Source organism: Coffea arabica, chromosome 8e, assembly GCF_036785885.1.
Source record: "Coffea arabica cultivar ET-39 chromosome 8e, Coffea Arabica ET-39 HiFi, whole genome shotgun sequence".
NCBI lineage: Eukaryota > Viridiplantae > Streptophyta > Magnoliopsida > Gentianales > Rubiaceae > Coffea > Coffea arabica.
The window spans coordinates 37,423,593-37,449,506 of NC_092324.1; the positions used below are offsets into that span (position 1 = coordinate 37,423,593).

Sequence of the window (25,914 nt, forward strand, 5' to 3'; positions counted from 1 at the left end):
TTGGAAATTTTGGCCCCAAAATACATGAAATGGGTTTCTTGAATGCAATATGTTTTTGGCTTTAATTTGTAAAGATTTATGCTATCTCATGTTAAGTTTGAACTATGATTGCATTGTCTATCCCGTGGACATCGTTTTGGTATGGTTTTGTAAGATTTGAAAGTTATTCAAGTGATATTGGAGGAGAGAGAAACCCAACTGTAAACTTACATTCTCATCACTTTTTGTTTGCATTTTGCAAAAAATAAAGCCAAAAATAGATTCTACGAGAAAAATCAAGTAAGAATTTTTGTGAATTTTAATGAATTTTTGATGAATTTTTGTAACCGAAGAGGTCGTCAGCGACTGGTGGTCGACAGTGTCAACCATGGTCGCTGGCGGAGGAGAAGGTTCAGCTTGCCCAAGAAGAAGAAGAAGGAAGGGAAGAAGAAGAAGAATAAAGAAAGAAAAGGAAGAAAAAGAAAAAAGGATGGGCTTTCTTTTTATTTCATTTTGGATTTGTATTTTATTTTTGTTGGGCTTATAGTTGGGCTTTTGCATTTAGTTTAGATATGTTTATTTTTTGGTTTGTTTAAATTTCCAATTGGGCTTTATTATTTTTTAAGTGAAAATGGCTTGCATCTTTCTTTTGCGCTAAAAAAGTCTGGCCCAAACTCTAAAAAAATAACTACTCAACTTGTTTATTCTTATTTTTCTCAAATCAGAAACCAACTCTTTCAATTTGATCCCTAATTTTTTGAGTAATTTTATTGTGGCTCAATTATTTGTAATTTCTTTCTTTTAGACCCTTAATTTAATTGTATTTTGACCCCTAATTTTATCTTTATTTAATTTTGATCCCTAATTTTTTAAAAAATATATTTTGACCTTAAAAACTTTCTGATTTTTGAAATTTAGTCCCTAATAGTTTTTCAATTTTTAAATTACAATTATTTCCCCTTCTTTAATTGCTAATTATGTTTCATTTAAATGAATTTAATTTGTAAATTTTAGGTGTTTTAAGTTTATTTACATTTTTTTTGCATAATAAGATGAATTTGGTATATGTTTGTTTTCTCTTCTAATGTATTTCCAATTAAATTCTTGTATTGATCTTTTTGTTGATTTTTTGGGCATGAAGAGGGCAGCATTCCCTCATTTAGTCACTATTTCAAAAAAGGAGGTACCCTTATCACCTTTTGAATTTTGATTATGTGATCTTATATGATCTTATATGATCCTATATGTTTATATATTTTTACATTTTTCTTTTATTTATTTATTTATTTTAAGTTCATATTAAATTTTTATATTTATTTAATTTATATTTTGTAACTATTTGGGAGTACTTGAATACTCAAGTTGTAATAGATAGGTAATATTTTTTCTTTTTTCTACAAAAATTGTAATTAGATAGATGAATATAATAGATAGGATAGACAGATTTATTTTATTATATTTCCCTATTTGTGATAGTAGTTAGGTCTCTAAATAGGTTAGACAGATTTATTTTCTCATACTTTCCCTTTAAATTGTAATTAGACCCCCTACTGTAATGGATAGATTTTTTTTGTATTTATGTGTCTTATGTGTTTATGTATTTTACCCACTTTTCTTAGGACTTTGCATCAAAATATTATACGTATGTACTATATGCTCTATGTGATTCTATGTGTTGATTTGTTTTAATCACTATTTTATATGCTTTATTTTAAATAATAAACGCATGACACCACCACACTAGTCTAATGCTAGTTGTGGCTTCTCCCTCTATTTTCTTGGTAGTTCAATGCTAGTGAGGATTTAACGCTAGACCCTTAGGTCATTCACATGCTAAATTCATGTATTGTGTGTAATTTTTTTTTATTTCATACATATTTTTTTATTTTTAGAATCTTTTCTCATTTGCATGATATTTTCTCTTATATTATTCCCTTACCCCTATATGTGTGAACCACATCGTTTAGAACTACATCCCATTTACGAAATTAGAAAATAAGTTAGTTCATTTGCTTGCTTAGATTAAAAGAGTCACCCTTTGAATATAGAAATTATGTTGTTATAACTCTTTAACTTCAACACCCTATTAACTCTCTTTAAGAAGGAAAATTGTATCATGAGTTTTCGCCCTCCGTACTCATTTAGGACTGTCAATGGGACAGGACCAGCTCGAGCTCGGCTTGTTCTGCCAGACAAAAGGCCCAATGAGCCCTACCATTTAGTGAGCCAGTCTGAATTTGAACCTAAAAATTAGGCCCGAATTAAATATGAGTTGAGCTTGGGCCTTATTAGACTCAAACCCGATATAGGCCCGGCCCTTTAATTACCTATATATATAATATTTATATTTTGATATTATGTGTAATTATATATCCAAATATATTATTACTAAATACTAAATATATATATAATTACAAAACACAAAAATACATCTAAAGACTCTTCCATGAACTTTCTTGAGAGCCAATATTAGTAATGCATAACTAAATCTCTAACTTTTCTTATTAGTTGAGTAAATTTTTGTATTGGCATAATATTGGTTGATTTCTTTTTGGTCTACAAACACAAATCATCAAGCATAGTTGGATTTAAATCATAAGATTATAAAAAAAGTGTCAACTTTTAAAGATGTATTGGCTTATGTTTGCATGTTTTATTACTATTTTTCATGCATTTTGAACGAATTAAATATAAATATTGTTGAAAATTTTTTGGTTTATATACTTTTTAAGAACTATTATTTGTTCATGTTTAGTTTTAATATTATAGTCTTGTAAATGTTAAATTAGTTTTACAACTTAATAGTTATAGTAATTATATTAAGAAAATTAAGGAGTAATAAGTGAGTTTAGGCTAAACCCGAATAAGGCTCACAACCCGAATATTATATGAGTTGAGTATGAGGTTCACATTTATGAACCCGAAACTCATAACCCGAAGCCCAAAAATGTTTCAAATTAAATGAATTGAGTTTGAACTTATCAAAGCCCGACTCATTAGCCCCGATTGACAGGCCTATACTCATTATGTTGCATTCCCCTCACTCTGGTCATACATACTTATATATACATTATAAATTTATTTCTTTTTTAGTCTCTTTTTTGCATACTTATGAACCCTTCAAAGAATTATTTTAGGTTTCGCAATTAATGCGATTGGTACCAATTGGATCTTGAATGGATATTTTGCCCCTTCCGATATCTCCTTTGAATTTAGGTTTTGCATCCATATAGGAAATATTCAAATGTAATAGGTTTAAGGGTTAAATTAGGAAAATTTTAATTAAACCTCGCAACTATCTTTGGTTAAATTGAAAGGATGCCTTAGGTTTGAACTGATCTAATCTTTACCTTTCCTTTGTTCAACTGTGACTCCTGAACCTTTTTCTCTTATTTTCAAAGATCTAGAATCGTCTAAAATAGGGTTTTGTTTTATTTTTTATTTTATTTTATTTTTCTCTTAAACTTTATTTGGGTAACTTGGTACAGCTACACTCAATACCAAGTGACGACTCTCATTTTTTTAAAAACCTTTTTTAGACTAAATTTTGAGGCCAAACTGTCACATTTTTTAAAGTCTTATTTTAGGCCCTTTTACACTTATGTTTTAAAATACAAAACATATTTTTTTATAAATACCTTTTTATTGTAAAAAATGGGGCACGACAACTTGGCAACTCTATTAGAATATACTAATGAGTTCAAGCACTTGATTTAGTCGTCTTTTCCTTTTCTATTTTGCATATCATATTTGGATGGCTTATGTTGCATTTTCCTTTTTAGGATCTTTTGCATTTCGCAATCATATTCATTCCTTGTCCTTCATGTATGTAATGAATAGTTTTTTATTTTTATTTATTTACTTGTATCGCGCTTTACATTTTTGGTGGGGAGCAATGTTACCCTAGAATCTTCATACATGTTTAATGGTATTTAATCCCTCCCCTCAAATGAGCATTTCATACATTCATACGCTGTTTCTTTATAACCCTCTATTTTTTTTTCTTTTAATGGTTGTCATACCACTCTTTCCTATTAGGATTAGGGTTGATCCACTGGACATGTGGTTGTGGAATGACGTGCACGTAGCAGTGTTTGGAGAATCACTCAAGCCACCGACTAAAGGCCTTAGGATTGATGACTCTTTGCCTTTTGATTTGAAGGTTTAGGGATTTGAAACCTTATCAAATCTAAATGCATTAGTTAAGTCTAGCCTCATGCATCTATTTAGAAAGCATCTAGAATAGAGTCTACCTTTGCTCTATTAGAAACACTAGATATGAGGGGAGGGATTTTACTCTTTTTTTTCTTTACCTTATATTATTGTATCATTTTATTGGTCCAATGTGTTATGTGTTATTTATCAAATAAACTAACTATTATTTTCTTCTTTTGTCTTGCATTCATAAGTTTTAAAAATAAGAGTCCTGACATGGCACTCATTTAGGAGAAATCTCCCTTTAGATTGAGTTATTACACATTTAAATTTTAGTTTATTGCATTAAATCTATGTGTGTGTGTGTATTGCATATTATTTTAAGTTTACCCCAACATCCGAATTGGGCACCTTCAGGTCACAGTTCAATTATCGCGCTGCATATTTACTTATTTTAATAAACTGGTATCATGCATCAACCATAGAGGAATTGCCATTTAGGGAATCCCAATTCAAGAATAGGGTTAATCACAATTAATCCCCTTAAAGTATATCTCATTTCTCATTTTATCCCCTAACCATTTTTTTTGTCTCACTTTATGCCCCATTGGACAAAAATTGTCCCTCTATTATTCTAAACTCTTATTTTTTCTCTTTTTTTTTCCTTTCCCCTTTTGTGCTCTTTTATTTTCTTTGCCTCTTTTTTCTTTCTTTAATTCTTCCTCTTTCCCACAAAAATCTTCATCTTAGTGATTGAAATTAAAAAAAAGGAATTGCAAAGATCTGTCTTCTCTTTAAATGATTAAAAAAATATTCAAATCACTTTTCTAAAATACAATTTTTTTAGCCTTTCAATTCTTTTAATTTTGGTTTTTCCTCTTTCTTTTCTAGTTTCTCATTTTATTCTCAAAAAAATATCATAAGATGAAAATTGTAATCAGATTAATAATCATCAATTGAAATTTGTGACACGTGGCATCATACAAAAAATCAAAATTAGTTTTTGATGGGGGGGAGGGATGGGTTGGATGGTACGGGGGGAGGGAGTGTAAGCGAGAGGTCTCGGGTTCGAGTCCTCCAGCTTACACTATAAAAAAAAAATTAGTTTTTGATACCTTCCCTTCATCCAAAAATGCAATTACAAACTCAAAATAAAAATTTTCGTTGAGATGGAGTTTTCTATTGGGAAGGATGAAAGGGAAAAGAAAGAGAAAAAGAAATAAAAGAGAGGAAAAAAGGTAAATGAAAAGTCAAAATAATGGAAAGGTAATTTTATCCTATAAGAGGTTAAGTGAGCAAAATTAAAGGTTAGGGGGTAAAGTGAGAAATAAGGTATAACTTAAGGGGATTAATTGTAACCTTGTCTTCCCTTAGGCATCTAACCCTCTATGGGATATTCATCTTTAAATTTCTGTAAAACTAGAGAAGTGAGACTTGTAGGTAAGACATTTGATCCGGACTACATGCTTCAGATGGACAGATCTCAAATAGTCAAGCAACTGTTGGTGGTTCCAGTGAAGGTTCAAAAATGGCTAGTGTTTCTCTCATCTAGTGAAATTAATCAAGTAACCTCTCATCTAGGACCAATTGGGGATTTCAAAAACATTAACTCAGATTCCTTCAAAAAAAAAAACATTAAATCAGATAGGTACTTGGTAGAGGTTTTGATTCAATTATAGGATCCTAACTATTCAACATTTAGGATAGAAAACAAGGAGATGACTCTGACAATCGAAGAGGTAGTCGATCTTCTTAATTTGTCAGTGGAGGGCACAACAGTGATAATTTTAGTCGCTTCTGGAAAAATCGAGTTGTATCATTTCACCAAATTAAAATACTCTATAGTGCAAGGATCAGACCAGAACATAGGTGTAAATTTTCATTTTCAAAAGGTAGGAAAGGAGGTTAAAGTTTGTCATATATTGATAATATTGAAAAATGAGCAAGTTAACAAACTACGAAAACATAAAATGATAAGATAAAATCAACAAATAATAATAATAAATGAAACAAAAGTAGTTAACATTATGACAAAATGAAAAATCTAAAAAAAATTAAGTAGGATATCTATCTGCATCAAAAATGCATCAAATATTTGTTAAGGCTGAAAAATCAAACATTCCACTATATACAAGGCTTCACCAATATTAATGCATGAAAGTCTCCACCAATGAGTTTAATAATCTTAGTATCCTTCTGGCAGATATAGCTTGAATGCATCAGGTTAGTATCATGAATTATAAGATGGAGATGTCTAAATGAGTTTAATTGAATTTGGTGGGTTATCCAATTATACCCATTTAGTAAATTGGTATAAATACCCCTTATGCATGTATATAAGTTGTATTAGTAAAAGAATGAAATTAATTACAAATTAGAAACAATTAATACACATATTTCACTATTTAAAAAGTTTACATTTAATAAATTAGACAACACAAATAAGTAACAAAACTGTACTAATGATAACAAGATTCAGTAAAACAGACTAGTAATCTCTTTTGACATGGTATTTGCTATGATTCTTGTGAAGAAAAAAAAATTTTGAATTTTGTTTTTTTTCCCCTCATTTCTCTTTTTCTAATATCTAACGATTAAGTAATTAGAGCACTAATTAACTAAAATAACTGTTGAAATTTTCTTTAATGATAAACGATGACTTGTAATTACAAAATAACATCAATTGATGTACCTAATGATGTTATTTTGTGATTGATAGAATTTGATAATGATCAAAAATTAGCCGTACACAATGTGAGAAGAAAGACTTTGGTAGAAGAGAAAAATATAGGGCAAAAGAAAGTTATTCATGAGGATATTTTTTTTAAAACTCTTAAAACTGTGGCAGTTGTAAAATAATTTCATAAAAGTAAAGAAGAAAGGAAGAAAAATAAAGGCAAAATTCAAAAATTTTGTGGTTCAAAATCATAAGAATCACAACAAATATTATGTTAAAAGAGATGATTATCTGTTTTACTAAATCTTGTGATCATTAGTGCGGTTTTATTACTTATTTGTGTTGTCTAATTTATTAAATATGAATTTTTTAAGTGGTGAAATATGTGTATTAATTGATTCTACCTCTTAATTATTTTTATTCTTTTATTGATACAACTTATATACATATATAAGGAATATTTATGGAGTAAAAAGTTTCATTTTTCTTCTTAAAATACTTTTTCAATATTATTTTTTAATTAGATTAATTTTATTATCAAATCCTTAATCTCAGAGAAGGTTTGTGTAATTTTACGGAGGCCAGTGAAATTGTCATCCCTAAATTCATAAATCATAATGCCTGCCAAAAAGGGCATAAATTCTAATCGGACTATGACAAAAAGTCACCAACTCCACGCCAGCGTGCCACGATATTTACTCATCATAATTAGCTGTCGTCTTGCCATTAATTCCTTCAAGGGCACAGTTGAAGTTTTCTTCAGTTTCAAGGGTACTCTTGTACCAAACCCCTCGAATAGATATAAACCATTTTCCACTCATTTCAAGGCACTCTCACTGAATCAGTAGAATCCATTTCCCCGGACCTATAAATATCTCCACAGTATCCTAAAGAAAAAGGGGGAGGGAAAAAAAAAAGGGAAAATGTGCCCGACAAAGCAGAAGCAAAAGCACCACCATCACCACCGGAGCTCCACCACCGTTGCCGCGGCGGAAGGCCAAGGCGCCGGAGTTGAAGACTGGAGACAAGAAGCCATCAACGGCGGATCCTTAAAGCACGTAGATCTCCACACCGGATCCAACGGCTGGGCTTCACCTCCAGGTGATGTATTCTCTCTCCGTGGACCCAACTACTTGACTAAAAAGACAAAAGTACCCTCCGGCCCCTGGCTTCTCCAACCTGCCGGCGTCGATTGGCTCCGATCCAATGCCAAGCTGGACCATGTCCTCGCCCGACCCGATAACCGAGTCATGAACTCACTCAAATCCTCCAATCTTCAAGGAAAGAGTCTGAAAACTTTCCTCGTAGCTGTCAATCTCCAAGTCCCCGGCCGGGACCACCACAGCGCAGTATTTTACTTCGCCACTAAGGAAGACGAAGGCCTCCAACCGGGCTCTCTCCTCTACCGGTTCGTCCACGGCGACGATAATTTCCGGAACAGCCGGTTCAAGATCGTGAATCGGATAGTCAAGGGGCCGTGGATTGTGAAGGCCGCCGTCGGGAATTACGCCGCCTGTTTACTGGGAAAAGCGCTCAAGTGCAATTATTTTGTCGGCGATAATTACCTCGAAATCGACGTGGATATCGGGAGCTCGGCGATTGCCAGCGCGATTTTGCACTTGGCATTGGGGTACGTCACGGCAGTGACGATTGATATGGGGTTTTTGGTGGAGGCGCAGTCGGAGGATGAGTTGCCGGAGAAGCTGTTCGGGGCGGTGAGGATTTGTCAAATGGAGATGTCGTCGGCGACTTATGTGGAGAATAGTAGCAATGCGGTGTCGTTTAAGAGGGGGCTCCATAGTGGGCACCCGAATGGTAGTAATAGTAATATTAACTGCAGTAAAAGTAAAGTGCAGGCTGAAGAGGGCAGTAATAATGGAGGAATGGAATAAGGGAAATTATTAGGTTCTGAGGTAAATTTTTCTTTGTTATTTATTTTTCCCCTGTAATTTCTGTTATGTGGAAAAAATCTGGGCTGCTAATTTATGAGAATTAAGCCCTTTCTAATGTGATTTTAGTGTAGATAATTAATGTGGGGCTATTTTTTTATTATTTTCCTTTTCTTAAAATAATTTATTTAGTTTCTCCGTGGAATTAACTTTTTTTTTTTTCGTTATATGTGTTTTATTATGTTCATTATGTTAATTTGATATTTATCGAATTATTGGCGAAAGGTTCTGATTTTATCTTAGCAATACATTAGTAGGGAAAACAAATTAGATGGAGAACCAATTTTGATGAAAGCTGGAAATCAGGAATTTGTATTGGATCAAATTAAGGGAACTTTCTCGATGGTTATCATTGATAGTTACTCTATCAAATTAAGGGAAATTTGATGGTTATCTTGTGTAGATTTGATGGTTATCAAATTTAGGGAAATTTGATTTCCCCTGCTCTGTTGATAGTTTTTTTGGGTAGGTACTCTGTTGAGTCATTGACAGTTACTGAATGCTAAAGTAGATTTCTTGCCTTTGTATACTTCTCGAAAAAAGGTTTGTTTGCTATCTAAGCCTTATAAATAAGAGAAAGGGGAGTTTTTGACAGATGGATTAGGAGTCTTCTAGTTGAGCGCAGGATTTTGTGAAGTTTGTTTAAGCAGTTATCTTAAGCAAACAATTAAACAATTATTGTGTTTTATAGTCAAATTCGAATTATGAATTTATGATGGGGTAAGTACCGATCATGTTGATTTTGGAGTGACTATAAATCTGGAGAGAAAAATGGGTATTTATACATTCATGGCAATATTTCCAAGTTTGAGGAAACATTCATTGGTGTTCAAGTATTTGGGCCATTTTACTAAAAAGAAAATTCTCGTCTTTTGCTTCAAAATTTTAGTAAAAATGAAAGTAGGATAGGAAACCTTTTTTTTTTTTTTTTTTTAAGTGAAATGCACGAACTTTTTCGGATTCGACAATGATTCCAACATCTTCTAGTAGCAGTTTTTATGATTCCAACATCTTCTAGTAGCAGTTTTTATGATTCCAACAATCTTGTAATGTCTCGTTCGCCTTGTTCCATCCTAAGATTAAAAGCATAATTCTGAATCAACTCACCGTGAGCCAATGCATGAGCCACGCAGCAAGGTATCATCGCACAGTTCCTGTCACAATGCCTAAGGAATCAAACTTTGGGCGAGAACCATATGAACAAAAGGCTCAAATTTTGAGAACGTACAAAAGACATACAATGCTTAGCTCAAAAAATTAGACGGCTTAACTGGAAAAGTTTGCAGTGTTTCACACGGCAATGCCTTTTCATAATAATAATAATTTAAAAAAGGTTGGATCCATGGTAATGTCTGTTTCTATAATACGTTGTTTCGCTTCATGTCACTATATACAGAATCTACAATGCATTGTAGCAATTTGATACGCGTAAGGTAAAAAATAATTAAAAAATGTGTTTATAGAAAATTTAAAAAAAAATAATTAAAAAATGTGTTTATAGAAAATTTAAAAAATTTTGGATGAAAAATGACTTTCCAAACAAGACATCACTAACCAAAACAGAGAGAACACAGAGAGGCAGGGCATACTTGTGCTTAGATCAACAGCAACCTTTTGGTGAAATGATGACTGCTCAAGCTTCTCAAGATCCAAATAGTTTATCCAATTTCTACAACCACCACTTTCATGATCCCTAAGAGGGTTTTCAAAAAAAATCATAACTTTTTAAAGCTTAAAATGCACCCTATCTAATCCCATTTATACATATCTGACAACATAGTAAAAGAAAGACTAACAAAAGGGTAGAAAAGAAAGGAGGACCTTGGATAAAAGGATAAACGGCAATGGAATTGGGACTGGAAGCCTTGAGACTCCTCCTGGAATATTTGGCTTTTTAGCCCGAAAACATTCATGGGAAAATTGGGACACGTGGTAGGAACTGTAATAAATCAAAATAAATACTGAACCCATTAATGTAATCTCAGAATCTCTGATCACATAATTACAGGCCATGGTACCACCATTTTACCTTAAAATTGTTGGAAATAGTTTGTAATACAACTCAGAACGAAAAGAGCTGAAGTGTGCAATCGATGAAGATGTGAATTTGGATCCCTGTAATGGTCATTTTCTGCAAATTCATTTGGCACCTTTTCATGGAAAATTTCTGAAAAGTTGCCTGTGAATTTATGCCTATTAACATGAACGGTTTTCTGAGTGTTATAGCAAAATAAATAACTGCTTTAACACATGAAAAAAACAACTAACTAATTTGAATTCATTTAGTGTTATCAAATTCCCCTCATTTTGTATCTCTGCTATTTTTCCTAGAACTTCATCATTAATTCTCTTGTTTTTGACTTACTTGTTGTCTTATTACAACCCCTTTGTTTTCCTACAAAAACAATGTCTTGGTTTGGCTTTGACTAGGGCTCAGAATCGTGGGTTAATGGGGAAACTGATGGTGGCATGCTAGTGGAGGTTGTTTCAATGGGGGTGTGCAGCAGTGGTGGTGGTGGAACTAGGGTTCTCCAATGAAGTTGAACTAAAACCACAAGGATCGAATATGGATAGCAATAAAGATTAGGAAATCTGAGAGGGATAAAGAAGCAAATAGAGAGAAGAGATGGAATTATTGAGAATTGACAGGGGAAAAATAAGAGAAAGGAAATTCAGTGAGCAAGGTAGTTAGGCATAGTTGTGAAATTCTAAGAACGTGTAGATGATGAGAGAGCAAGTGTCGAAAACTCGTTTTCTATCAAGTAGCCATATAAAATAATTAGATAAGGATGAGAATACGACATTTTATATATATATATATATATATATATGTGAGATACTTTTTGAATTTGCAAAGTATTTTGTTTTATCGATTTGTTTCTTTAGCTGTGTCATTGTTCATCGGGTAGCACATTCTTTAAGACCCAAAATACAATTTTTCCATCTGGACTTCAACAATTTATATATATATATATATATATATATATATATATATATGTGAGATACTTTTTGAATTTGCAAAGTATTTTGTTTTATCGATTTGTTTCTTTAGCTGTGTCATTGTTCATCGGGTAGCACATTCTTTAAGACCCAAAATACAATTTTTCCATCTGGACTTCAACAATTTAGCATTTGGTAGGAGGAGGAATGGGTCGGGTGATTTGAAAGGAGCAAGTGTAAATGAAAAGTTTCATGTTTGAGTCTTCCCACTTATAAAGAGCAAAAGTTTAGCATTTGGCATTTACGCTTTCTAATCTATTTGAACTTTTTAACCAGTGGATTATGAAAGAAAAGTGTAATTGTTTATATATGTTAAAAATAAATAAAAATATATATAATTAAACTTTTTCAGTGAAAGGTCCCGAGTTCTCGAACTCTCCACTTACACTAAAGCAAAAGAAATTTAGCATTTGGTATTTACGCTTTCTAATCTATTTGAACTTTTTAACCAGTGGATTATGAAAAAAAGTGTAATTGTTTATCTGTGTTAAAAATAAAAATGAAAAAACTATAATTTTTGGTATTTTTGTTATTGGCATTTTTATTAGCCTGTGTGTGAAAACTAATATATGCATTCACTGTCTCATGGAGGTAAAATTAACAAGGATTTTTGGATGCATGTTAATAAGCTCATTGTATTTGTCGTACTACATTTCCAATGATAAAAACAATGCCACAAACATATTGTAAATTGTACTAACATCATTTGTCTTAAAATCTTGAACCCTTTTTAATCACGACAAACCTAGGAATTGTTTAGAAGTCACGACGGAACCGTAAAGCATGAAGCTTTTTCTTTAGGATGATGGTTAAATTTTCAAGGCAAAAATTTCTCAAAAACGGTGTAATTTTTTGTTTAGACATTGTAGCATTTTTTGTGATGTAATATACGTAAGATAAAAAAAAAAGTAATTAAAATAATGATAAGGTGATTGAAAAATGTATTTATGATATTACTCAAATAATTATTTTCAAATAATGGGATAGAATGTAAGTAAGAGATCCAATTCAAATTCTTTCACTTATAGTATAAAAGAAAATAAAAAAAAGGGTGCAAAATTTTCCAAATTTTTAAAAGGGACAAGGGCTAAAGTTTGAAAAATTATTAAATATATAAAAATGTAAATTTTTATTTATGTTAAACAAGCATTTTTACTTTCATTTTTGTTTTTCTTGAACAGATATTTGAGCCTATTCAAGAAATTAAAATAAATTATGCCCTGCTTTTGGTTGGTTTTTTTTTAATCACAAGAAAATGGTGTATTATCTTTTTTGCTGTAATAATAATATTTGTATAATCTAATCTATTTTATTACGTTGGAGGAAGCTTATTCTGTAGGAGAAAGCTTAAAGAGGTGTATTGTTTTATGTTTATGGTACAACCGCACAAGTTAATAAAAGCTGCAAGAACCTGATCAATATATAGAACGTGGAATGTAAAGACTGCCACACCACCTTTAAAGGATATTGATTCTTCCTTACTTTTGAAGCTGAAAGGACTGATTGGTTGGTTGTCCTTTTTTTTTTTTTTTTGGGTAATAGGAAGGAGTGATTGATGAATGTACCGATTTAGTTGGCTTCCCACTTTTTAAAGAGGTGGAAAAAGCAGTTGGAATTGGATTCTTCTTTGGTTAATGAATGGTATATCTTTTTCTCTGTCTCTTGACTCTTGGGGACTAAGGACTGGGACGGTGTCAACTTCGATTTGGTTTGGTTTGGTCTGAGAATTGATTGATTGACATATTCTAGGTTTCGTGGGGACAAATTTCCTGTTAGGCTTTCGGCTTGGGTCCTTGGGCTGTGACTGTCGCCTGAGGTGCTCGATTAGATAGAGCATGATATCGTTGAGTTGTCCTTCATTGTACTTGCAAATTCTTTTTTTTTTTTATCAATAAAAATATATTTGTATAACTTACTCTATCCTAATTTAGGAGGGAGGGGGAGCCTAAGGAAGCTATGGTAGGGGACTAGTGGATATACAGATCCAATTAAATTCTTAAACTTTTTTCGCTACATTCCAAGGAGGGACTTAAGCCCCTCCTTCCCTGTGGCCACTGAGCCATTGGCCTAGTGGTTTTGTACTGGCAAATTCTTGAAAAAGGCATTAATGAACGTGGCTTTATTACACTCTTTTATCATACTCAAAGAAGAGAGTTAATCACAAAACACCCCTTAAGGTATAGTTATATTTGCAATTTATCCTTTAAAGTTTAGTTTTTTTGTCACTTAACCTCTTGATAGACAAAACTTATAACTACCTCTCTATTATAATACTTGTATTCCTTTCTTTGACTTTTGAATAAAGGGCTTTTGCTAGAAGTGAAAGATGAAAACTAAAAGTGTTGTAATCAATAATTCGTGAAATCGTAGTGTCACTTGTGGGTTAATCAGTTGACTTTGAGTATTGAATGGAATCTTTTATTCCATGTACATTATATAATTCAATGGTTGTGCTTTATTTTGTTTTCTACATTGGACGTTGTCTTTAAATTCTTATAAATTTTCTACTAATAAATTTAGTTGTTCGTGTTTGAGAGATTTAAGAGAAGGTACAATATGTTCCATGTATGAGGGAGAAGAAATAGTGCATGTATGTTAATATGTTAATTGGATTTCCTTCCTATTTTATTGGCATGGATTAACTCCACTTTGCCTCTTGAACTCCTATCACTCTCTCACTTTATATTTTAAATTTTAATTTTGGATACATTACATTTTAAATTCTTAATTTTGAACACTTTGCATTTTTAACTCTCAAATTTGTCCCATTTAGATCCAATTAATGATTATGTTCACAAAATTAAAGAGATAAAGGAAGTGAAAATTAATGAGAATGTACCTTTTTGTTCCAACTACAACTCCTTCGACATTAACATGTATTTATATGGTCTCAATTACTAATATTGTCAGCAAAATTAACAAGATAAAATATGGTACAAATTAATGATAATATATTATTTTATTTTTGCTATAATACCTTGGCACCTTTCAGTTACCTCTGGCACATTATCATGATTTATTGGATCCTCTATGTCGTTAATTTTGTAAAAGTTGTTATTGATTGGATTTAAATAAGACAAACTTTTAGAGTTTAAGATGTTAAGTGTTCAAAATTGAAAGTTTAGGGTGCAAAATGTCCAAAATTGAAGTTTATGGCGCCAAGTGCAAAAGCGATACAAGTTCGAAGGTGAAAAGTGGAGTTTGTCCTATTGGTATACAATTTTTTTTTTTAAATACAAGCAAAGTTTAGACACATGCCAAATGTGCAAGTAAGCAAATCCAAATAAAGAAATTCTTCTTGTGTTGTTGCAGATTTGGTAGAAGTTAATTATAAATAGTGAGTATATAAAAAAAGAGAATAAATTAAAGATACTCTTGTGTAGATTGTAGATTTTAGTTTTTTTGAGTCTTAAAAAATATTAGAATCTAGATGCAAAAGAAGACGAGAAAAAAAAGATCCAAATTCAGAATCTAAAATCAGGTGAGACAATTTGTCTACCAAAAATTTATCAATTAAAATAGCCAAACAAGAACAACTCCCGTGTTTTGAATCCTAACCTATTAGTGTAAAAAATGTTTACATTGAAGATGTAGAATAGATTAATTAATAGTCAATAGAGAGCCACACTCTGTGAATATGTTTTGAGGAAGAAAACAAGATTGCATGTGCATGTGTGTATGCGAGAGAGAGAGAGAGAGAGAGTGTGTGTGTGTGTGTGTCTGTGCTTGAGAATTAAGAGAAGGTTCTTTTTTTTTTTTTTTTTTACAATTCTTCTATCCACACCATTCTTGCTAGCAATAGATAAAGAGATGAATGAAGAAATAAAGAGAAGCTGAGGGATCGAGGTTGGTACAGCAGGATGAATTTTAAGTTAAAGTTTTGCATTCAAATTAATCGGTGCTTCATGACTTCTGATGTATGTGAACTATGTTTGATGGTGGAAGTTTATCAAACTCCGCGAGGCTTTTGTCTCTATTCAATGTAAAAATTGAAGGTAGATAGGTTGCCTCGACCCTTTTGGACCATTATGGGCAAAGAAATTTCTATGGTTGAATCTGAAGTATCTTTTGGAATATGTACAATTTAAGGAAATTTAAATATTTGACGAATTTCCAATGTCAAATTATGAACGGTTGAGTGAATTCCAGAAAATATTCAGTTTTCCAAAAACTTTGCTTCAAAAGTATCTTTCCGCAACGTGTTACAAATATTCTGCATACAACCAACTTGATTCACCCCAGTCTGCTTGAGGCAATGAAGAGATACACGTAATAAGATGATGTGCAGACCAAATTGTTTATTTGCCCCATATGATATGATAAGAGTTCGAGATGGACAATTATTGCAAAAGTTCCTACCATTGATTTTTGGGCTCTTGAACCAATTTTGCTGGACAGCAGTTCCTTGCCGAGAAGCTTCTTGAAACTGAGGACCGGATACGAACAATTGGCTTCCTATCATTTGGATATTATTTTAGGAGAAATACATTTTTGGTATCCAAATATTACTTTTTTTTTATTTTAGTCCCTAAAGTTTTGATAAAAACAAATCTGGTCCCCAATGTTTGACACCCAGTGTGATTTTAGTCTCTAGAATTTTGGCAGAAACAAATCTATTCCTTAGTGTTTTAAATTTGGAATAGATTTAGGACAATTGACAAATTTTCTGAATTACCGACGCTATAAATCACGTGTTTACTAAAATAAACTTTTTAAAAGAGAAGCAAAACAATGACAAATTTTGAACAATTAGAATAACTTACATCATGGCATGTGAATAACTAAATAACCGAGAAACAAAAAAAAAAGAGAAATTTCTTATACCGTTTGCAAAAATCTAAGCGTTAAGGTGTTTTTGCTTAGGGATGGTGAAAATAGAGAGTGAAAATGTCTTCTAGATCAATGACTTTGGTGCTCCGACTAATTTGAGTTTGGTAGTTTGACAAATTTTACTACATAATTAGTTAGCACATGAGTTATTAGTCCTTAATTTCATTATTTAAAATTTAGTCATTATTTTACTAATTTATTTTAAATTCAATTTAATGAACACATGATTGCATGTGACTAAATTTTGTCAATAATTAAGAACAACATTCCAAATGTCCTAAATTTTCTTTAAATTAGATACATTGGAGCATAGATTTGTTCCTGTAAACAATTTAGAGACTAAAACTACATAGGTACCAAACATTAAGGACTATATTTGTTATTGTCAAAACATTAAGGACAAAAACTAAATAGGTGCTAAATATTTGGGACTAAAACTACTTCCTCCCATGCCATTGAAATTGAAGTGTCATACTTTCCTTTTTTGGCTGCCTCAAAATGTTTGTCATATTTGACATTTCTACTATTTTATACTCTGAAATTTTTCTTATGCCCTTCATTAATTATGCATAAAGATGGGATTGCTTTCTACTTCTTATTTTGACTAGCACATGATTAAGGATAAAAGTGGAACAAAAGGAAAAACTTTTTGGTGGAGTGTACTATGCATAAAAAGTACATATTCCCAAACATGACTAAATATATGGAACGGATAAAGTATTTTTTTTCCTATTAATTATTTGGGTTCTTCTATTTTATTCTATGCCCTAAAGGCATGGAATAATAGGTGATCCCAATGTTTAGTTATCTGCAAAAGTTTAAATTTGTTAGGTAAAAGGTTACGCAATTCAAGGGGTGGATGATAATATTTAAATTTTATAATTGGCCTAGCCCCTTGTATTTTGTTAAAAAACATATTTAGAATTAGAAATCATTTTAAACATGTTTCTCTATTACTGTTTTATTTTACGTATATTATCTTATAAAAAGGGGTTTTTTTTTTTTTTGTCAGCAACGATACAAAGTACAATCTTATAAAAAGGGGTTACGCCACAATATTCTCCATAAAGTACAATCTAAATGACTTCCCACCCAGCGTTCTTATAGTTGGTGGTGTGGATTGCACTATACAGCGGGGTACGACCAAGTATTTTAGGGGAACAAAATAGGTCCAATGGAGCTGCGGAAGATTTGATGCTTAAAATAGGTTTAATAGAGTTGTGGAAGATCCATGCTCAATTACATAGGCAAAAGTCATAAGTTTTGGGTTGGATTTTTAAGACAATTGATATTTGCACACTAAAATAATCTTCTAGCACTCCACCTTTCTTCATGTAGTTAGGGTTCTGCCAAGACTTATTCTTAAGTGGAAATATCACTTGCTTTATTACTTCTCTTTTTCTTTTTTTTTAAAAATAAATAAATGTATAATAGTGTTTGAATTTCCTTTCCTTACCTATTTTTATAGTGTTTCCTTAATTACAATTTCAAAATCATTAAAGCACTCTAATTGAAATTAATACAAGGAAATTAAGAGTAGTTTGATGTGAGAGACTTGCATAAAGAAAACCTAATATTTTTCTGATCATATATTATCACCGGAGCTATACTAATTGTATATAATATAAGGGAAACTAAGAGTTGGTTTGTTTTAGGACACTATTTTAAAGATAAATTAAAGGGATATTAAAAAAATTATGGGAGAAATTGACATAATTATAATTAAAATCTAATACTCCTATTGTAGTTTTTAGAAAATTTTGGATAGGCAATTGCTCTTGCCTCTTCACTCTGTGTCGATGGTTTTCTTGGATTGTATGATTTTAAATATATTGTCCAATCCCCTCTCTCTTTCCCTCATTTCCTATTTTTGCATGGAGAAAGGAAAAGGGGTAGGTTGGGTATTATAGTGATACAGGAAAGAGGTTTGGCTGGGAGCGGAGGTGGGACAGGAGGGAGAAGTGGTAGAGGTGGTGGTGGTGGTGGAGAAGCATGGGGCGATTATATTTTATGGTAGCTTTTTTTGGGACCCATTATGTTTGGATAGCCAAATAATGCCAAAAAGTATTTGCTTACGTTATAAATACAATTTTCAACATATTTTTTTTTATCTTTTCAATTATTTTTTTTTATTTTATATACATCATATCACAAAAAATGTTATAGTAATTATTTGAAACAATCTCATATCAAACACTTGTGTGTTTTTTAGAGGTATTAGTTGGGAAGTTACTATAGAGTTCGTGCCTAAAAATTTTGTCTTTTTATTTTTAAAAAAAGGAATGGATCCAAGCGGATCCACAATTGTAGGCATGAGAACAACAAATGTTGGCACTAAGGTAATAATCTATAACATAAAACAAACTTGATCACCCATTCAAAGTGGTGCCCTGCACAATTCCATCCATCTCAATACAAATTAAACTCATTTGGGTTATCAATTGCATGGTGCAGTTGCAATCATAAAGAATTTTGATCCAACTGAAATGGATCTACAATAATTGTAAGAACATTGACAAAGTGGCGTTGGCAGCTTGAGCTTCGAGTCATCTAATTTTTGTTTTCTCATTGTAAAATTTTAGTCTTCCTTAGATAAACAAAGATAAATTGGAAAGAAGATATTCTAAAGTGGGATAATTTCGAAAACCTCCCCAAAAAGTTTCTGTGAATATCGTTGATAAGTGTCTATTTTGCATTTTAGTGTTGTTTTGAGGTGGTTTGAGTTATTTTTGGAATGTTGCAAGAGTAAGTATAGCTTGTTTTGACAAGATATTGTGTTTAGATTTATTAATGAGTAAATCTTATATACACGATAGTGTATACACTATCACAGTTGGATACACGATACATATGTAAAATTTGGTTTTCAAATTCAAATTTAGATTATGTGTCATGTATCAAATGGTGAAATTGTATACACTGTCAGTGTATAGAAAATTAATTCTTTATTAATGATAAAACTTTTGATTTTATCCTTTTACCTACAAGAGTTTATTATTTCTGTAGAGATTAAAGAACAAGCTTTAAACCGGACACGAGATAAAGATTAAGGTGACAGTCGATGAGGGCTAAAGAGTTCATGAAATGGGCAAGTCGTGAAGTAGCAAATTGGCGCAGTATTGGAACGAGGCAGGAAAAGCTTCACGGTGAAGGATGAAGACAAATTGGAGTTGGATTCTGGCCATGAAGATTGGATTCTCAAGCCAAATTGCTAACAGAAATAGTGCAATTTTACCAAAAACAGAGGAGCTGAATTTGGCGCTGGATTTACTTGTGCAAGACATGCCTTAGATACACATACATAAATATTGAATAATCATTAATCAAGGTAATAAAATACTCATTACCACATTTGGATGCAGGTTACACACTTTTTTTTAAGGTTATGTTTTGATATAATTATTTCCTATGTTCACATGTCACAAACTATCAAGTCACAAAAAATAAGAAGATTTAATCAAATAAATAGAATTGATACACTTATTAATAATTATGTTAAACATATCATGTAACCTTGTTGACAAATACACCATTTTTGGACAATTTCAATTACTCCTTGTCCTTTGAACTAGCAGAATTCTTCTCCCCATTGTTCATCACAGGATGAGTTTCCACCATGAATGCCTTGTCAAAATGAAGACATTTCCTTTGATAGTCATTTCAATTTGGAGTAATTTTCCAATAATTACGCCCAAATAACACAGAAATCTCCACTCCACAATCTTCTTAGTTATTTGAAGATCATTACTAGGCCAACGAGAGAAAAACTATGTTGAATACAAATTTCAAATACATTTAACTAGAAATTTATTTGTACCTTACTCTAGTTTTCTTGTATTCCAATGCAGTCCAAATTTCTCTAGAAGTTTGATTACGAAGTAGAAGCTGTAGAAACAATTAATGAGGCCTTCTTCACATCACTTCATCCGCATTACATTTCTTTCACCTACCTTACTATCATCATCTTGTGGAGGAGAGATCGGGTGCAATATTGGATCATATTTGAGTACATTTCCAATAGTATACTCTCTTGTATCAAACTACTCTCAAAACAACACCTTCAGATTGTTGGTGCAATTGATATACAAGTACACAAGAATGTAGAAATTTGTATAATACAAATTTCACTTAGAAAGCGGGGCTAAAGATGATGATCTTTTGAGATGTGTTTAACACTATCCTTAAGGTGTTATTTGCCCCTACTACACATGGTATTTGTTATAGGTATGTTAAATTACCTCTAAGATACAACAAGATTTTAGAAAAACTTGATAGCAAATGTTAAGATTTCTTTTATAAAGAAAGGATCAAGATTTAGTTAGTTTATGTGTTAGACACTTATCATTTTTATAGTGAAAAACAATCCAAAGGTCACAATCTATTCAACCACTATTTTACATGTTTATGGACATTTTATAGACATTGAAAAGCACCATTAACCCCCTTCAATGGTTAGAAAACGCCAAAAAAAATTCAAAAAATTTTGACTTTTAACAGACCCTTAAATTTCTAGATTATTTGTTCTAACAAGTCTCATTTCTATTTTATTCACAAACTATTCCCGCACCAGCAACTTTATCAGTAATTCTTATAAAATTGTACGGACACAGCTTTGTTATAAATTACAAAAAGAAAAAGAATATAAAGTAAACGACCAGATGCTTCACTTTCTGCAAGAGAATTGATGACGATGACGACGTTGCTCACATCACAACAAACAAGCTTACAAGATTTTTTTTTTTTTTTTTTTTTTTTTTTTTTTGGGAAATGCTTAAAAGAATCTTGAAATCAAATTGGTAATAACCTCTGTTTTCAGACTCGGACCGGACCGGCCGGTCGAACCGGTCGAACCGGAAACCGGCCAGGTAGCCGGTCCGAGTCACATTAGAAAACCGGAAATTTAAAATCCGGTCAAAGCCGGTCAAAAACCGGGTTTGACCGGGTTTGACCGGGAAAAAACCGGTTTTTCCGGTTCAACAGTAATTTTTTTTTAAAAAAATTCAAACTTTTTAATATTATGTTTTGACCCCCTAAATTGTTAAAACTTATTGATATAGCTCAAATATTTGATACTTTATAAATATTGTCCTAAAATTTGATGTTATTTTTCAATTAAATTCATAATTTTAATTCTAAACTTGTTAATATTTATTAAATAATATAAATTGCTACTTGATTGTTCTAATTTCTTTGTATTTTCTTGTTAAATATATTTGAAACATCAAATATATATGAATATGCCTTTATTAATATCAATATATTATTAGATATTATATATATAATATTTTAATTTTTAAATAATTTTTATTTATGACGTCATCCGGTTCGACCCCTATCGACCCCCGGTCGAACCCATTGACCCCTGACCCCTGACCTCGGCCGAGTCGCTATCCGGTCCGGTTCTGAAAACATAGGTAATAACTTGGTGTTGTTTCCTCCAAAGACAACTTTGATGCAGGGTCAGACTTTAATGAATGGACTGTCGCTTTTCTTGTCGGACGGAAATTACCACGATGCGCCGAAATGTACTGGTAAAGCAATTAATCAATAAAGTCAACCGAGTTAATCAAATATTCCGGAGGCTAACACTTGGATAGATCTAAGTATGTGTAAACCTAATAATAGGTAACATTTGTTACGATATCTCACCAACTTAAATATTAGAGATATGGCAACATTTGAGTCATTAAATTTATAAGATCAGATCTGTCCAAAATTTTATTTTTCGAGTGTATATCGAGTTAGCCATGCAAAGTCTTTAGCCTTTGTGAACAAGTCTATGAATTTCTAAGGTGGCTCAACGCTTGAGAGTTAAATAACACGAAAGATTACAACTCATTTAAACCACATACACAGATTCCTTAAAAAAAAAAAAAAAAAAACACGTACATAGAAATTCCCCATTTCCTTTTTATAATTGATGTTCCAACTGATGGGTGAATTTATGCGATAAAAATTCGATTAAGGATTAAATTACCTTTTGTCCGTTGTTAATGATGAATTAAAGTCGTTGAAGTACTTAATAACAATTTTGGCATTTTATCAAAAAGAAAAGCACAAGGAGTGCAGAATTATGCATTAAGTACAAATCATTAGCTTAAATCACTAGCTAAATGGATTCTCGGGTAATCCATCCTGCATATATGAAGGACCATTAGCTTAAAACAGTGGTTAAATAAATTCTAAGTTGATCAATCTTGGAATTGTGACCGAGTCGGAAAGTACTTTCGATGGAGAAATAAAGAGAAAATGGCCATTTTAGTCCCTCATCTTTGAGCTTTTGGTCAATTTAGTTTCTTATCTATTACGATGATTATTGTAATCCCTTATCTTTACAGTAATTTAGGACCTCTAACGGAAAATTGAAAATTTCTAACAAAGTTAATCACGTGCACGACATGTGCACCATGAAAAGTGACCATTTTAGTATATTATCTTCACGGCCATGTCTAATCTTGTCCTTTAATATGTTACAGCACACTAATTGGGATGTGTATATGCTTTTTTTTTGTTTTCCTATGCTACTTTATTTTTAATCTTAAATGTAGACTTATAGTGCACGAAATCGGCTTTGTTAGGGTTTTCAATTTCCCATTAAAAGTCCTGCATTGACTTTATTTTGTAAAATTGAGAGTTTAAATTGCTGAAAGGATAAAATCGGACACAACTTTGAAGATAATGGACCAAAACGGTCATTTTTAACGGTTTAATGTCGTGCACGTGACTAATTCTATTAAAAATTTTTAATTTTCCATTTGAGATCCTAGATTTTTTTTTTTTTTTAATGTAAAGATAAGGGATTAAAATGGTCGTAATAATAGCTAAGCGACTAAATTGACTAAAACTCCAAAGATGAAGGATCAAAATGGCCATTTTGCTGAAGAAATAATCACGTATGGTATTCTTCCTTCAGTTAATTGATGATGACAGTTTTCTATTCGTGTGACAATGCAGGTGTTTTCTGGGTAGTCGACGGGCTCTGGTGGGGTTAATTGGAAGTACACGTAAAATGGGCTGATTGCAAGCATTTCTTTGCCTATATGGACATAAATTGATTTTTGCGGGGCAACGTTATCGTCATTGGGGATGGAATGATTGTTATTTGGGCTGGAATGATTGACCAACTATTATGTTAGTTGTTGGGCCTCATGCAATCTGTGAGGGGGCCGCAGGTTGACTTTCAGTTTGCACAATTGTACATGCTTTTGAAGAGAAACCTATAGGTTACCTTACCTATAAGTTACCTTACATGAAGATCTAAGAAAAAACGATGATTTTAGTTTCTTATCTTTGGGATTTTGATTAATTTGGCACTTTAAATCACCATTTCTACACATATTATTAAAATTATTGTATATTTTGTAATCTGAATTGTACATTTTTTTGGCCAATCAAGGTCTTGAACCGTTTAGGAATCAATCCTATTCCTAATTCTTATATTTTGTAGATTCTACTATAATTAGGGGTGACCATGGTTCTGTCGCGCCCCATATTTTTTGAAAAATAAAATTACGAATTATAAAAAATGAATTTTTGATTAATTTTGATTGAAAATGAGTTTTTTGATTTTTAAAGAAAAAGAAAAGGGCCTAAAATGAGACTTAAAAGTGCGACGATTTGGGCCCAAAATAATAGTTTCAAAAGGGTTTTTGAGAAAAAATAGGAGTCGCCACTTGGTATTAAGTTAAGGTGTACCAAATCACCTAAAATGAATTTTAAATGAAAAGTAGAGAAAACCCTTTTTAAACGACTCCAAATCTTTGAAAATCAAGAGAAAACGGCTCGAGAGTCACGGTTGAAGAAAGGGAAGGCAAGGATAAAATCCAAAGCACCCTTTCAACCTAACCAAAGCTAGTTACATGATTTAGTTGAAAAATTTTCTTAGTTTAACCTATAGAACTTATCACATTTGGATGTTACTACATGAATACAAACCTAGATCTAATGGATATTGGGAGAGTTGGAATATCTCTTCAAAGTTTAATTGGTATGATTCACATTAATTGTAATGCCCAAAATGATTCTTAGAAGAGATCACGAATATGCAAAGAGTGAGACTTGAAGAAAAAACAAATTATAATGTCGCGCCCCATTTTTCGCGATGGAAAAATATAAAGTGTGATATTTACAAAAGATGTTGTGATTTTATTTAAAAATAAGTGAAAAAAAGACCTAGAATGGAAATTTAAAAAAATGCGACAGTTTGGGTCCAAAATTTAGTTTAAAAGGGTTTTTAAGAAAAAGTGGAGTTTTCACTTGGTATCGAGTTTGGGTATACCAAGTCACCCCAAAAAATGTTTTTGACAAAAATAAAATAAAATAAAATCCTTTTCGACAACTCCAGGTCTTTGAAAAACAAGAGAAAATGAGTTCGGGAGTCACGGTTGAAGAAAGGAAAGGCAAAGGTTCAATTAATTCAAACCTAAGACACCCTTTCAACCTAGTCTAAGCTAGTTGTGAGGTTTTAGTCAAAATTTTCCTAATCTAACCCTTAATTTTATCACGTTTGGATGTTTCGTACATGGATGCAAATCTAAATTTATAAAATATCGAAAGAGACAAAATATCCATTCAAGGGTTTAATTGAACCAATCGCATTAATTGCGAAGGCCAAAATAATTTTTTGAAGGGGTCACGAGTATGAGAATGATGAAATTAAAAGAAAAGAAAAGAAATTAAATTATATATAGGTATAAGTGACCAAAGAATAGGGATGCAGCATAACGGGTATGGGAGGCAAAAACTCATGGCATAAATTTCTTATACAGGAATTAATGGGGTATTTAAACTAAAGAGTTATAACCACCCATTTCTCATGTTCAAAGAATAATTCTCCTAAGATGATCAAGCAAATAAACCTACTTATTTTACAATTTCCTAAATGAAATGCAATTCTAAATGATATGATTAATAGATATAGAGAGTAGGGGGTATAGGATAATATAATAAGGAATATCATGCAAATGAGAAAAAATCCTAAAAATAAGAAATATGCATGAAAATGTAGTGAATATCACACAAAAATGAATCTAACGCACGAACGATCTAAGGGTCTAGCGTTGAACTAGCCAATTTCTAAAAATCCATACTAGCATTGGGCTAGCAAGTCAGCGGAAGTAGAAGCCATAGGTAACGTTAGACTAGTGTGGTGACGTCATGCATTAATAATTCATAATAAAACAAATAAAGCATAAATTAAAACAAATAAACACATAAGAGCACGTAGCACATAACACGTAAACATAATATCTAGATGCAAAAATCCTAAGGAAAGCGGGTAAAACATATAACACATAAGCCACATAAACACACAAAACCTATCTA

General features: G+C 31.9%; 1 protein-coding gene across 1 annotated transcript; it reads left to right on the top strand.

The window, feature by feature from the left end:
- Positions 1 to 7,632: 7,632 nt before the first annotated feature.
- LOC113703089 (protein ENHANCED DISEASE RESISTANCE 2-like) lies at positions 7,633 to 8,842 on the top strand. Its single transcript, XM_027224314.2, has one exon. The coding sequence runs from the start codon at positions 7,735 to 7,737 to the stop codon at positions 8,701 to 8,703; it is 969 nt and encodes a 322-aa protein (XP_027080115.1). The 5' UTR covers positions 7,633 to 7,734; the 3' UTR covers positions 8,704 to 8,842.
- Positions 8,843 to 25,914: the final 17,072 nt, after the last annotated feature.

Coding starts and splice junctions, on each gene's coding strand:
- LOC113703089 (XM_027224314.2), top strand. CDS start 7,735: ATGTGCCCGACAAAGCAGAAGCAAAAGCACCACCATCACCACCGGAGC.